This window comes from Tupaia chinensis, unplaced genomic scaffold (genome assembly GCF_000334495.1).
Source record: "Tupaia chinensis unplaced genomic scaffold, TupChi_1.0 Scaffold140534_1, whole genome shotgun sequence".
NCBI lineage: Eukaryota > Metazoa > Chordata > Mammalia > Scandentia > Tupaiidae > Tupaia > Tupaia belangeri.
In genome coordinates this window covers 818,019-831,147 of record NW_006200409.1, presented here as the reverse complement: position 1 = coordinate 831,147, position 13,129 = coordinate 818,019, and the positions used below count along the sequence as shown (strand labels likewise).

Here is a 13,129-nt window from a genome sequence, read left to right as displayed (position 1 = left end):
TTAACTGTATAGCATTTTCCAAATTTAGTCATGAAATAGGCACACGAAATCATATAAAATGTTTTATATTATAGTTCCTTCCTCTTTAGAAATAATTTGATTCAAACAATCACCAAACAGGTGACAAAATAGATTTTGTTCTGGTATCATTTTATCACAATTTAAAAGGCACCTATTACTATTCATATTTTTTTCTGTGTCCAGCTTTCTTTTTTTTGCTTCTCTTGAATTCTTTATTGCAGAGACTAGGTACAGCAAGAATGCCCTGAAGTAATGTGATTGATTTAACTCCTTCCCTGGAGGCATCTACTAGGACATATTTACTATCTTCTCAAACAATGAGAATGCACCATGCAGTAAAGCAGCCTGCACATTGTTAAGCGCTTTGATTTAAGGGCGTAATCATAGTCAAAGAAGAATTGGTAGAACTCTTTGAGAAAGGGATAAAAATGAGATTATGAGGCTAGAGATCTGACACCCAACCAATGCAAAGTCACACAGTCAGTAGTAAAGCAGACCAAGAGCCCGGCGTCCAGTCACAGTCCAGGACTCATACAAGACAGAGTACCAACGAGCTCATGAAACCTTCAGAGTCAAGACAAACCAGAGTTTGATTTCTATCAGCCATGTACTGGCTACATGACATTTAGAGTTATCTATTCCTTCTAAATTTGGTTCTTCCTTTTAAGATTTAAGGAATACTACCTATCTTACAAAATCTTTGGGATTAGCTGAGAGATTCTACGCAAAATTAAAATTCCAATAAATATTAGCTATTGTCATGTAGTTTAGTTGTGTTTTGGTGAAGAGGTAGCAGAACTAAGAGCCCTTTCAGGATAATAAAGTACAATTTGCAAAGTCCTGGAATAACTCATGTAACATTTCAAATGAATAGGTGGTTGCTTATTTGCAACAGGTATTTGAGTAATACCTTCTTTACAGGTCACTGGAGACAGTAAGGAAAACTATGTTTGCATTTCAAAGGTATGTTTCTGTTTCACAAGTTTAGCCTTTGGTGTGTACTAATTTTTGTTTGCTTTCCAGTTTTGGGTTTTTGGTTTTTTTTTTTTTTTTTTTTTTTAGAGGTTTTTGCTATAGGGCAAATGTGCTCACCAGAAAGACAGAGAGACACAGAGAGACAGAAAGCGAGAAATCACTCCCCAGGGGGGATGGCCACACCACAGTTCCTTCTCCTCTATTCTCCTGTCGGGATCTTAGGCATGCACGCACATGCGCCTAGTGTGAATTTAAGCCACCAGGTCCAGGACTCAAACTGCGGTCAACTACATGGGAGTCCAGCAACATAGCCATTACACCAACTGCTGGTCCCTGTTTTCCAGTTTTTATGTTATAGGTTGCTCTACAGTATAAATAACTTTCCTGGGCAATTGTAAGACATACTGAGCTGCTTTAACCAAGAGTCTTCTAAAACTATTAGGAGAACAAGACAAAAAAAGCCTGAAATAAGGTAAGTTTGATATATGAGTGAGTGAATGAATGAATGGACAAACAGATGGATAGTCAGCCGTCTGTTTTATATTATCCTTTCCAAAGGACCACAAGTCTTAATTTTCCTATTTTTTCTTTTTGGCTAAGTCACTGTATTATGATGATGGCTTAACAGTTCCTAAGAAGCAGAGATCAGTACAAGTGTTTTTATTGTTGTTTTCTGGGCTTTTTTTTTTTTTTTTTAGCTACTTAGAGGTATAGCTATTATAGTAATAGCTGGTTAAAGATCAATTGTAATGCTACAAAAGAATATTTTCAAAATAGTTCAAAGTTAGCCTGAAGAAATGTCCAGGAAATACATTACAAGAAATTGTTTCTGCTAAATCAAGCAAAATCAGTCTGTGCTGGAAGTAAACACTAAATCAATCATTTCTGCATGCTTGAGGTTCAACTAGGTTTACTAAAAACAAGAAACCAATAGTATGTACAGTATCAGGAGGTGCAAAGCAGAAATGCAGAGAAATAACCTATGTTGAATGCTGGATGCTTTTTATATGTGAAATCTTACTAATTTTTAAACTCATCGTGTGAAGTCAGTATAATCCAATCCCTTTTTGCAGATGAGGAAACAAACTCAGAGAACTGAAGTAATTCACTAAGATCCCACAAGGAATACATGGCAGGGCAGATTCAAAACTAGTTACTCTCCTAAGGATAATAAAAATTGAAATTATGTACAGTGCTTTTCATTCTTTTTTTTTTTTCTTTAGAGAGATTTTTGCTATAGGGTGTGTGTGCTCGCCAGAGAGACAGAGAGTGAGAAATCACCCCTTGAGGAGAAACAGCCACACTTCAATCCCTTCTCCTCCATTCTTGTCTTGGGATTTTGGACATGCACACACACACACACACACACACACACACACACACACACACATGACCAGTGTGAGTTTTAAGCTGCTGGATCCTGGACTCAAACCACAGTTGACTACATGGGAGCCCAGTGATGTAAAATTTATGCCATCTTCTGGTCCCTGGTGCTTTTACTCTTAAAGGTGACCTAGCAGGATAAAATTCACTAGTGCTTTCTCTTCTCCACTAACAATTTGTAATACAAATGAAAATAGAACTAAGGTCCTTTGGTGGCCAGATATCACTCAGCAGGTCTAAGGATGGCCATTCAAGCAGTCTGCTTATTTTTAAGAGTTGTTGGGTAGCTGTGCAGGAGAGCATGCCTAATACCACCCTTTTGATATCAACACCTCTGTAATGAATGAACAAACAGCTTTTCCTGGAAACATCGGTATATACGAATGTGTTGGAGAAGCCAGGCTTCTGTTTCTTCATTTGGTACAAAGAAATCCTTCCTATCCTCCCCAGGAGAACATGGGTGGGAAGCAAAGGAATTATTTCAATAACAGTCACTGCAGAAGGTCAAAGCTAGGTTGGCATTGTCCTCAATAAGTTATTGTGACTATGGTCCAAAGTCTGGCAGAATTTTTTTTAATTGTTTGGTTTCATTTTTAGGTGCTAGACAGCTAGAACACCACAGACAGTTCTGGTGCCAAGCCACAAGAAGAATGAAAGCCCAGGATTTTCCCTGGGGCACCAGCTTCCATTTCAATTGAAGGTGAGGATAAAATCTGCCCAAATGTGTAATTTGGTAACTTCCTACAACAGAGCTGGTACTTAATGCTTACTCTGGCACTGGAGCCCAGGGCGAGCAGAAGGGAGTTCAGAAGACCCACAGGCAGGGCACTTTCCTGAGAACTAGAACAGTGGCGAGCAGAAGGGAGTTCAGAAGACCCACAGACAGGGCTGTTTCCTGAGAACTAGAACAGCGACCTTCTGGTTGCCAGTAAGTACTACCTGATGTGACTGGTTTGGATTTTCAAGGCTGTAGCGATCTGGAAGATTTTTTGCAGTTGAGCAAATGCAACATTGAAATTTTGCAATTGAGCTATATTATTGTTATGGACTTTGTATTCATAAGTTTCTTAGGCTATGTGGTCAGAGGGAAATAGGGCTGCCTGGTATCAGATTCATTGAATCCCAAATGACATTATAATGAACCGGTTAGGCAATGATTGTGGGGACAAGCTCCTCAATGAGATCAAAGAGCTAAATCAGAAAGGGTTTTGTTTGTTTGTTTCTTTCTTTGTTTCTTTGCTTGGGGCAATGACAAGAAAGCAAACAAAACTATGAAAAGATTTCATTCTTCTTTCTTAATAGGAGGAAGAACAAAGTAGGAAAAACTAACTCTTGAGTCGGAATTCGGGATCTACCTCTTTAATTATGTAATCAAATGAAAATTGATTAGTATCTCTGATAACTGTTTCCTTCTTCTGTGTAAATGGGTATTGTATCATTATAAAAATAATATAAGGTTTATAGTATTGTTTTAATATATATATATATAGAGAGAGAGAGTGAGCGAGAGAGAGAGCATACATATATATTTGCCCCAATTTTCCTTAAGCAATGAAATCCTTAAAATGGAAAGAATCTCATGGACTTGATACAAAATCTCAGGAGTAATTTTTCTTTTATACTGTCCATGCTTTTGGGGGTGGGCAAGGATCTAAGGAAGTTATAGTTCTCTGCCTTGTGCTTTCTGTCTTTTTCCACGGAACAAATGACTCTGGCCTTGATTGCTTGGCATCTTTCCCAGGCATATGGCTCCCTGCACAGTATTGAGTGTGTCCACTACAGCAGGTGAGAGCTAAGGGCACTAGTTCTTTTTTATTTTTTATTTTTCCCCAAGTTTTGCTGTAGAGTGTATGCACTCACTGGAGACAGACAGAAAAAGAGAGGGCAAGTAACAAAGAAACGCCCCGCCCCCCAGAGAGAATGAATGTACCACAATCCCTTCTCCTCCATTTTCCTCTTGGGATTTTGGGTATATTTGCACACACCCCCATCGTGACTTTCAAGCTGTCAGGTTAGGGCTTAACCGGTACAGGAGGCCATGTGGGATCTAACCATTTTAACCTCCAGGCCGTCTGCTGGCCCAGAGCAACAGTTCTTCAGCATATGTCTTAAGAAGCTCAAGAAAGGTTGCTGGGTTCTTTTGGTTTGTTTGTTTGTTTTCAAATAATAACTATGGTTCTTACATAGGAATACTCAAGAGAGAAAACCTTTCCCTAGATCAAGTAGGTGTGATTTCAAGTTATAAGAAAGCTCCCTTTTCCAAATAGCTCCTACACACTGCTGATAAACCATCAAAAGTACAATTTGTGTGAATCTTATGACATTCATTTCAGATATATATATATATATATGACTAGATCCAGCCATGGCAGCTAAGATTTGATTCCCAGACCAACCCAAAGGCCAGATATGGTGGAATGAGCCTATACCTTAGTGACTAGGGGATTGCTGAGGCAGGGGGATCATGAGCTTGAGGCTGGCTTGGGCAACATAGCAAGACCCTGTCTGGGGGAAAAGAAAATATAAAAGTAAAAAAGGCTCCTATCATCCCAGCTGGGAGACTGAGGCAAGAGGATCACAACACAGCAAGATCCTATATTTAAACAATAATAATAAATACATGACTAAAGAATTGCTGTGAGTCCTTTGTACCTTACAAGGAATTGATGAGTGTAAGTTATGCTGAAGAAGGTAGAAATCAAGAGGGGAGGACTGGGACCAGCAGTTAATGTAATGGCTATGTCACTGGACTCCCATGTAGTTGACCGCGGTTCAAGTCCTGGACCCAGTGGCTTAAACTCATGCCGGATGTGTGTGCGTGTGTGCCCAAGATCCTGAGAGGAGAAGAGATTGTGGCATTGCCATCCCCACTGGGGGGGGATTTCTCGCTTTGTGTCTCTCTGTCTCACTCTTTCTGGCGAGCACACGCACCCTATAGCAAATAAATAAATAAATAAAAGAGGGAGGACTCACACCTGTCATCTGGTTGGTACAGGGCCTGCTACCTCCACCCCGTTTTACCTGTGCTCCCCTGGCACCTCCTTCCTCAGGGCCTTCTATTTGGAAAGCTTTACTAATTTGAGGTAAAAGTCGGTCACCAGCACATGCCTGGTGTCAAAGATCTCAAAGGCCCTGCAGCTGTTTCCCTCTGGGAGTCCTCTCCTGTTAGATCCCCAGGTTGGTCAAGATACAGTCGGCAGCTGTGCAGAAAAGGACTTCACCCCTTTTGGTCATTTTCACCGTGTCCATTTGAGAATGTCTGAATTATGATGGCCGCAATGACAAGGGCTATACGGCTGACGGAAGAGTATGCGATTAGGGATTTAAGGTCTGTTTGGCGCAGGCAGATGGAGCTTGTTATAACTATACCTCATATAGATGAGATTAGAAATGGGTAGGGTACGGACTTTGTTAGTGCTTCACCACTTGTGGTCATTTTCACCATGTCCGTCTTGAGAACGGGCAACTCAGGTGACGGATGCCGTTGAAGAACAGGGGTGTCCGACTCCTTGCTCTCAAGTTTCCCTCTGGAAAAAGCAAGTTCCTGGCATGGAAAAGGACTTATTGTGTACTTTTCCTGATCAGCAACACTTTCTCTGACTTTTTGATTCATGATGCCCTGCCCTTTATCCTGCCCTCTCCTTATGATGCAGAAACAGAGAAAGTCCAGGGAAGGCAGCTCTTTCCATCATAACACATCCGTAGAGCCACCCACTCAGTGAGCTCAGGCTGCTGGGACACCCCCTCCTTTCTGTGGCTGCCATCGGCCTCAGGGGCATGGAGGAAGATATTAAGAAAGAATGGAAAGAGGAAGCCTCTTAACCCATATCATCAATATTTGTGACCACTGGGACCAGCAGTTAGCTTAATGGCTATGCCGCTGGACTCTCAAGTAGTTGATTGGAGTTCGAGGCCCGGACCCAGTAGCTTAAACTCAAGCCGGGCCTGTGTGTGTGTGTGTGTGTGTGTGTGCCCAAGATTCCAAGAGGAGAATGGAGGAGAAAGGATTGCAGCGTGGCCATCCCCCAGGGGGGTGATTTCTTGCTTTCTGTCCCTCTGTCTCTCTGTCTTTCTGGCGAGCGCACATGCCCTATGGAAAAATCTCTCCCCCCCCAAAAAAAATTGTGTGAGCACCATCTTAATACTCAATGATTCAGAAACTAATCAATGAAGCACACCGTTGTTTGAGAACTAACACAACTTTTCTTTTTGACAGGTGAGGACAGGCAGCCATAATGGAACCCAAACCTCAGAAGAGTCCAGGTAACTTAAGGGTCATCATGTCATAAGGGAAAAATCTTTTTATCAAAAATTATGGTTCCCATCAAGCTAACCAAGATACAGAAAAAATTTTGTCTTAGTGGGGATAACCGGTGGCCTTCTTGGATGATGATTCTTGGTTTGCAAAATGTAGCAGGAACTGTTAGATTCCGTTAATTATTTTGTAAGAGCTAACCTGTCTAGAAATTTAGCATTTTCTGATTTTCGTGGGCCAAATGTTTCATTCGTTGCTTAGAGACGGTACTAATAACAAACTACAGCCCACCAAAGACTAGAGCATAGTTCCTTAATTTGACATAAAATTCTCACTCAGAGAAACTGTCTAAATTGTTCTCAGGGATTATTATAAAGAGTAGCTCAAGGCCTGTAATTCAAACATCCTTGCTCATGTTACATTCCTCATCGTAGGTGAATCGCTAGAAGAGCTGAGTTTGGAATAAAGTAATTTAGAAATCGAATTATCAATTGAACTTAAAAATATTTACAAAAGACTTATTACTAGTTAGTCTCTGTGCTTCATATTGCAGGGGATATAGATTAGTTAATAAGAGTTATTGCCCTTAAGGGTTTTACAATCTCATTGGGTTAAGATAAATATGTGCAAGTAGTTGTATTACTATCAACACATATAATCAGGCTACGGTAGGAACCATGAAATCAATACGAAATGCCATGGAATGTGAAGAAGAAAAAGCCATAAGCAGTTGCAGTACTCCACGGGAGTTTTATGGAGAAGGCATTTGAACGAGACCCTTTAGGATGAGTAGGGGTTGTTTTTGTTTTTGTTTTTAAGAAAGATTTTTGCTACAGGGCATGAGTGCTCCTGGAGAGACAGAGAGATAAAAAGCTAGAACTCACCCTCCAGGGGGGGATAGCCACACCAAAATCCATTCTCTTCATTCTATTTTCTAGATTTTGGGCATGCACGCACATACACCTGATGTGAATTTCAAGCCACTGGGTCCAGGACTCGAACTGCAGTCGACCATGTGGGAATCTAGTGATATAACCATTATGCCATCTCCTGGTCTTAATAAGTATATTTTTGCTTTTGTTTTTGTTTTGTTTGTTTGTTTTTAAGACTGGAAAAGAGAGCATGTCTTAGCAGAAAGGATGGCATGAGCAAAAACAAGGAAGTGTTCGGAGGTAAATGTGTCAGAGGAAAATGTCATAGGTAGGAGAAAGAGAATAGAGGACGGAGCTGCAGAAAGGTAGTGCCCTGTTATAGAGACCTTGACCCTGGACGACAGGCAAACCTTGAAGCGTTTCAAGTATGGAAGTAGCGTCATCAGATTGGCACTTTAGATTGGTCATTGACATACAATAAACTGCAGAAACGTATGATTTCTATGAAAGTTGATAGGCTTTTGCATATGAGACATATATATATGTATATGGCATTTATGACACCTGGAAACCATCACTACAACAAGATAGTGAACACATCCATCACGTTCATGTTTTCTCACACCTGTTTGTAATTCGTCCCTCCAACCTATCCCCACTGCTCTGCTTTCTGTTGCTCTGAGTTTGTATTTATTAGAGCTTTACATAAAGGAAATCATAGAGTTTACACTCTCTTTCTGACTTCTTTTACTGATCTCAATATTATTTAAAAATTCATCTTGACTTTATAAAATGGTAATGTCACCTGCTTCCTCTCATTTATAAATTAAATGAATCAAAGTCCTTCTTAGCCAAATACTTATTAAAGATTTATCAACTATGACACACAATATGAAATAAGTACTGAACTATCTATCAGGTGGTTTTATTTTTGTTTGCCAAAGGGAATGCAGGATTTTCTGGCTGTTGAGTTTCTTAGAAACAACTTGATGCTTTTGTTTTTTTTTTGTTTTCTGTTTTTGTTTTGTTTTTGTTTTTTGGGTTTTTTTTTGAGAGGTTTTTGTGATAGGGCGCGTGCACTTGCCAGACAGACAGAGAGAGACAGAGAGATAAAAAGCAAGAAATCACCTCCCAGGGGGGATGGCTACGCCGCAATCCCTTCTCCTCCATTCTCCTCTCGGGATCTTGGGCACGCATGCACACGCGCCCGGCGTGAGTTTTTTTTAAGCCACTGGGTCTGGGACGCGAACCGCAGTCGACTACATGGGAGTTCAGCAACATAGCCATTATACTAACTGCTGGTCCCGCAACTTGATGCTTTTAAGACCTACACTTATGATTTGCTAGGTGGATTTGGAGCAGCCTTCAACCTAGGGCTAGTTATTACTCATTACTAAAGCAAGGTCTTCCTGATCTGTCTAATCTCTGTAAATTATCAGTTTTTCCAGTCTGGAAACAGTCTAGAGGAAACAGGCACTTTTTCTGACCCTGTGTGTTCTCTGAATACTGTTTAATCTTTTCTAATGGTTCTTTTCCTGGTCTCAGGTAATGTCAATATGCTCATGTGCTGACACTGGTGACTCTTGAATACTTGAAGGGGACTGCAGGTATTGCCTTTGGCTTAGCAGACAAAAGCAAAACCATTTGCGGTGGAACAGGAGGTGGTGGCTGTCTCTGTAGTCTAGTGTTCAAGAGAGCCATCTCACACAGCCCACCATGGTTCAAATCAGAGCCCCGGTGACTTAAAAAACATGCGAGGCATGTGCACATGTCCTAAACCCCAACGGGATAGAGAACTGAAGGAGAAGACATTTCAGGGTCACTATGCCCCCATGGGGGAGTGCTTTCTCCATTTTTCTCTCTCTCTTTTTCTGTCTCTGGTGAATGTAAGTGCCCTCTGACAACTAAAAAAAAGAAGATAAAAGAAAAAAATGAGGTGACAGAAGTGGTAAAATAAAGAGATGCTCAAAACATGGACTGCTTTCTCTATAAATGTTGAAATATTATAGGCAGTTTTGATTTTTAAATTTTTTTTTCCAAAATGTCTACAAGCTAGATGAACCACTTTCATTATTTAGCAAAGCACAGTTAGTGGCTCAGCCTGTTGGCACAGCACGTAGCATTTGAACTGAGACTAGCAGCCACATGGCTAACAGTGGCTCTGATCCCTGACCCTGGCGACCTGAAATACACAGGGGGTGCACGGATGTCTAAGGTCCTCACGAGCTGGAGGGCTGGGGAAGGGGGATTGTGGCATGATAAGACTCTGTCAAGGGTCTTCTCTCTCTCGCTTTCACACACACACACACACACACACACACACTCACACATACACACAAGCACATGCACATGCCTATCATGGATTTAAAAAAAAGAAGAAAAGGAAAAGGAACACAGTTCATGTTATTAAAGGTATTTTTTCTTAAGGAGAAAAAAAAAAAAAAAAAAGAGGTCGGTCTTACTTTTACATCCAGGCTATTGGTCTAGTTTGTTCTTGGTTTTGGAAAAGAAAGCCTTTACTAAGGAATTGGAGCTTCTTTATTAAGTAAAGACAGGATTGGAATTCGGCAGTACAGTCCTTGGGACCATTATGCTAGTATCCAGTAGTTCTGGTGAGATCTCCCCTCCCTCCCTAACTTCTACAGCAACTCTTCCTGCTCCTCCTCACTCTTCTTCAAAAACCCCCTGTTGCCACTTCAGTTTTCGTAGCAGATAGTTTTGCATTCGTTTATTAAATCAAAGGGCAACGCTGAATTATCTTTGCTCCTACAAAGAGAACTGAGACAAACCTTTGGTCACATGTAGAGAGCCAAGGGCATACTTCAGATGCAGAGAGCCACACAGACAGATGCAAGCTGAATTAAGATGCTTCTAAACATCTTCCGAATCAAGGCCCCAGCTGTGGAGGAATAAGAATCACACACGTGTGCTTTGTTTTCTTGGGCTATTATAGATGTTCTTTTCTCTAACTGAATAATTTGCAGCGCTTCCGGAGATAATCAGTGTTTTCCAATTGAAGCAGTTCTTTTCGGAAATTTATGGGGGAACAAACTACATTCTGTTCACTTTCTTTTATTAGGCAAACAATTTACATTTTATTATGAAAATGAAGTCTGCAAACAAGATTACTTTATTAAATCACCACCTCCTCAGCTTTTCTTCTCTGTGGTAAGTATTCACTATGGTTTAACAAGCCTCCCACCAGTTCATGAGCATTTTTTAAAGTTCTTTCTTTTTCTGAGATGCAAAACGTTTTGTTTTTTTCAGGGCTCTTGGAAAAAGCGGTTTTTTATCCTATCAAAGAATGGGGAGAAAGGATTTAGTCTTTCCTATTACAAAGATCATCATCAGAGAGGTTCAATTGAAATCAATAGGTATGTATCCATGCAAGAAAACGTTTATAACAACATTCTAAACTCAAACTATCAAGTTACATGCAAATTGCAATTTAAATAATTGACTGGAAGAATCAAGAACTTCAAGTTTATTTTAATATTTGTGAGTGAAGAAGAATGACAATAATGAACAGTTTGACTTAAAGAGAGTTAAATATTTATTTCATATTGTATATTATAGCTTCTCAATATCTGATAAATAAGCATTCAGTTAAGAAGGGCTTAAATTCTGGGGCTGGCAAGCGGCATGGTGGTAAAAGGCGCTGGACCCCCACATGGCCGACCACGGTTCAAGTCTCTGACCTGGTGGCTTGCTTTCTCACTTCCTCTCTCTCTCTCTGTGTCTCTCTGATCAAACTAGAAAATAATAATGATAATAATAATAAATAAAGTTAAATAAAATAATTCTTAAAAAAAAAGAAGGGCTTTAATTCATTGAATTTGTAGATGAGGAGGAAACAACATTACCATTTCTATTTTTTTTTTAAGAGAGGATTTTTGCTATAAGGCATGTGTGCTTATAGGAGAGACACAGAGACAGAGAGAAAGTGAGAAATCACCCACACACACACACGGGGAATGGCCACTCCAAAATCCCTTCTCCATTCTCCTCCCAGGATCTTGGGCATGCATGCACATGTGTCCAGCATGAGTTTTTAAGCCACCGGGTCCGGGACTTGAACCACAGTAGACTATGTGGGAGTCCAGTGATGTAACCATTATGTCATCTACTGGTCCCAACATTACCATTTCATAAAGCCAAGATGAACTAAAACAATATTTAGACTGGCTTTTTTTGTCTTCTCTTTTAGAAATTATGTACCAAAAAAATTGGAAAACACAATGATCTGTGGACTCAAGAATCCAACTGAAATAGAAATAAATTACTAAATACGGAAATAGAATTTAATTCAAATTACTTTTGAATTAAATTTCATGCTAAACATAATATTTTCAATTTACGATAGATCAGATCCAAAGTCCAAACTTATTTTCTAACATTATTGGACAATCTTCAAAACAGGGACCAAGCACTTCTAAAGTTTTGTTCAATTTGAATTCTAATGTAAAATATTAATCTGTTTTCTTCCTCCCTTTGTACTTACGTTGGTTTAGTACTTTGTGTCTGTATCTAACAGATACTCCAGTGTGGAAATTGGCATAAGCAGCCAGGAAAAGATGCAATCTGTGCAGAGGATGTTTAGATGCCACCCTGAGGAGGTGATGTCCATCAGAACTGCCAACAGGGAGTACTTCCTCATTAGCCATGACAGGTGAGCCTACAGGGACACACAGTGTCTCCTATGTGCAAAACAAAACCAGAAAACATTGCAAAGCAATAAACATGCATTGAGCAAAAACCCATGGCCACAACATCAAGTGTCAGTTTTGGAATTTTTAAAAATTATTTTTATTTAATTTTATTTATCCATTTATGCATTTATTTTAATTTGACCAGAGAGGGATATAGTGAGAGTGAGAATGAGAGAGAGAGAGAGAGGAGAGAGAGAGAGAGAAAGTAAGAAAGCAAGCCACCAGGTCCAGGACTCAAACCGCAGTCGGCCATGTGAGAGTCCAGTGCCTTTAACCACCACAGCGCCTTCCAGTCCTTGGAATCTTTATTATTGGTTAAAATACCTTGCAAGGTCACTATATTAATTTACTAGGGCTGCTACCATGAAATACTACAAACTGTATGGCTTAGACAATGGGAAATTATAGTCTTCCTGTTCTGGAGGGTAGTGGCTCAAAACCAAGGTACGGGCAGGGCCAAGATCCCTTCGAAGTTCTCTGGGGAAGGATCTACTCCAAGCTTTTCTCCTACTCCTTGTACTTTCTCAGAAGGACTCTAGTCTTCACATGGTCTTCTCCCTGTGTACATATCCAGGCCCAAATTTCCCCTTTTAATAAGGACATCGGTCTTATTGGATTAGAAGCGCTCCTACTCCAGTATGACTTCATCTTAACTAATTTCATCTGTAATGACCCTAGTTCCAAGTAAGGTCACATTCTGAGGTACTGGGATTTAGAACTGATACATATGAATTTTGGGGGACACAATTCAACCGTAACAGTCACTGTCACCCCAGATGCATACTAAGTAAAAGAACCCAATAGACGACAACTGCATAAGCTACATATATGAGGGGAGGACCACATTCACCTGTGAAGGGGTCTTTGGGTTTTGTTTTCTTTTCCTTTTTTTTTTTTTTTTGGAGAGGTTTTTG

The 13,129-nt window shown here is 40.1% G+C and overlaps 1 protein-coding gene across 1 annotated transcript in view; it reads left to right on the top strand.

The window, feature by feature from the left end:
• Positions 1 to 6,614: 6,614 nt before the first annotated feature.
• PLEKHS1 (pleckstrin homology domain containing S1) overlaps positions 6,615 to 13,129 on the top strand; it is a 22,301-nt gene continuing 15,786 nt past the window's right edge. Inside the window, exons 1-4 of the mRNA XM_006162765.3 lie at positions 6,615 to 6,642; positions 10,586 to 10,674; positions 10,774 to 10,880; positions 12,041 to 12,175. Coding sequence (XP_006162827.1) covers positions 6,615 to 6,642; positions 10,586 to 10,674; positions 10,774 to 10,880; positions 12,041 to 12,175 — 359 coding nt within the window. The remainder of the gene's footprint in view (positions 6,643 to 10,585; positions 10,675 to 10,773; positions 10,881 to 12,040; positions 12,176 to 13,129) is intronic.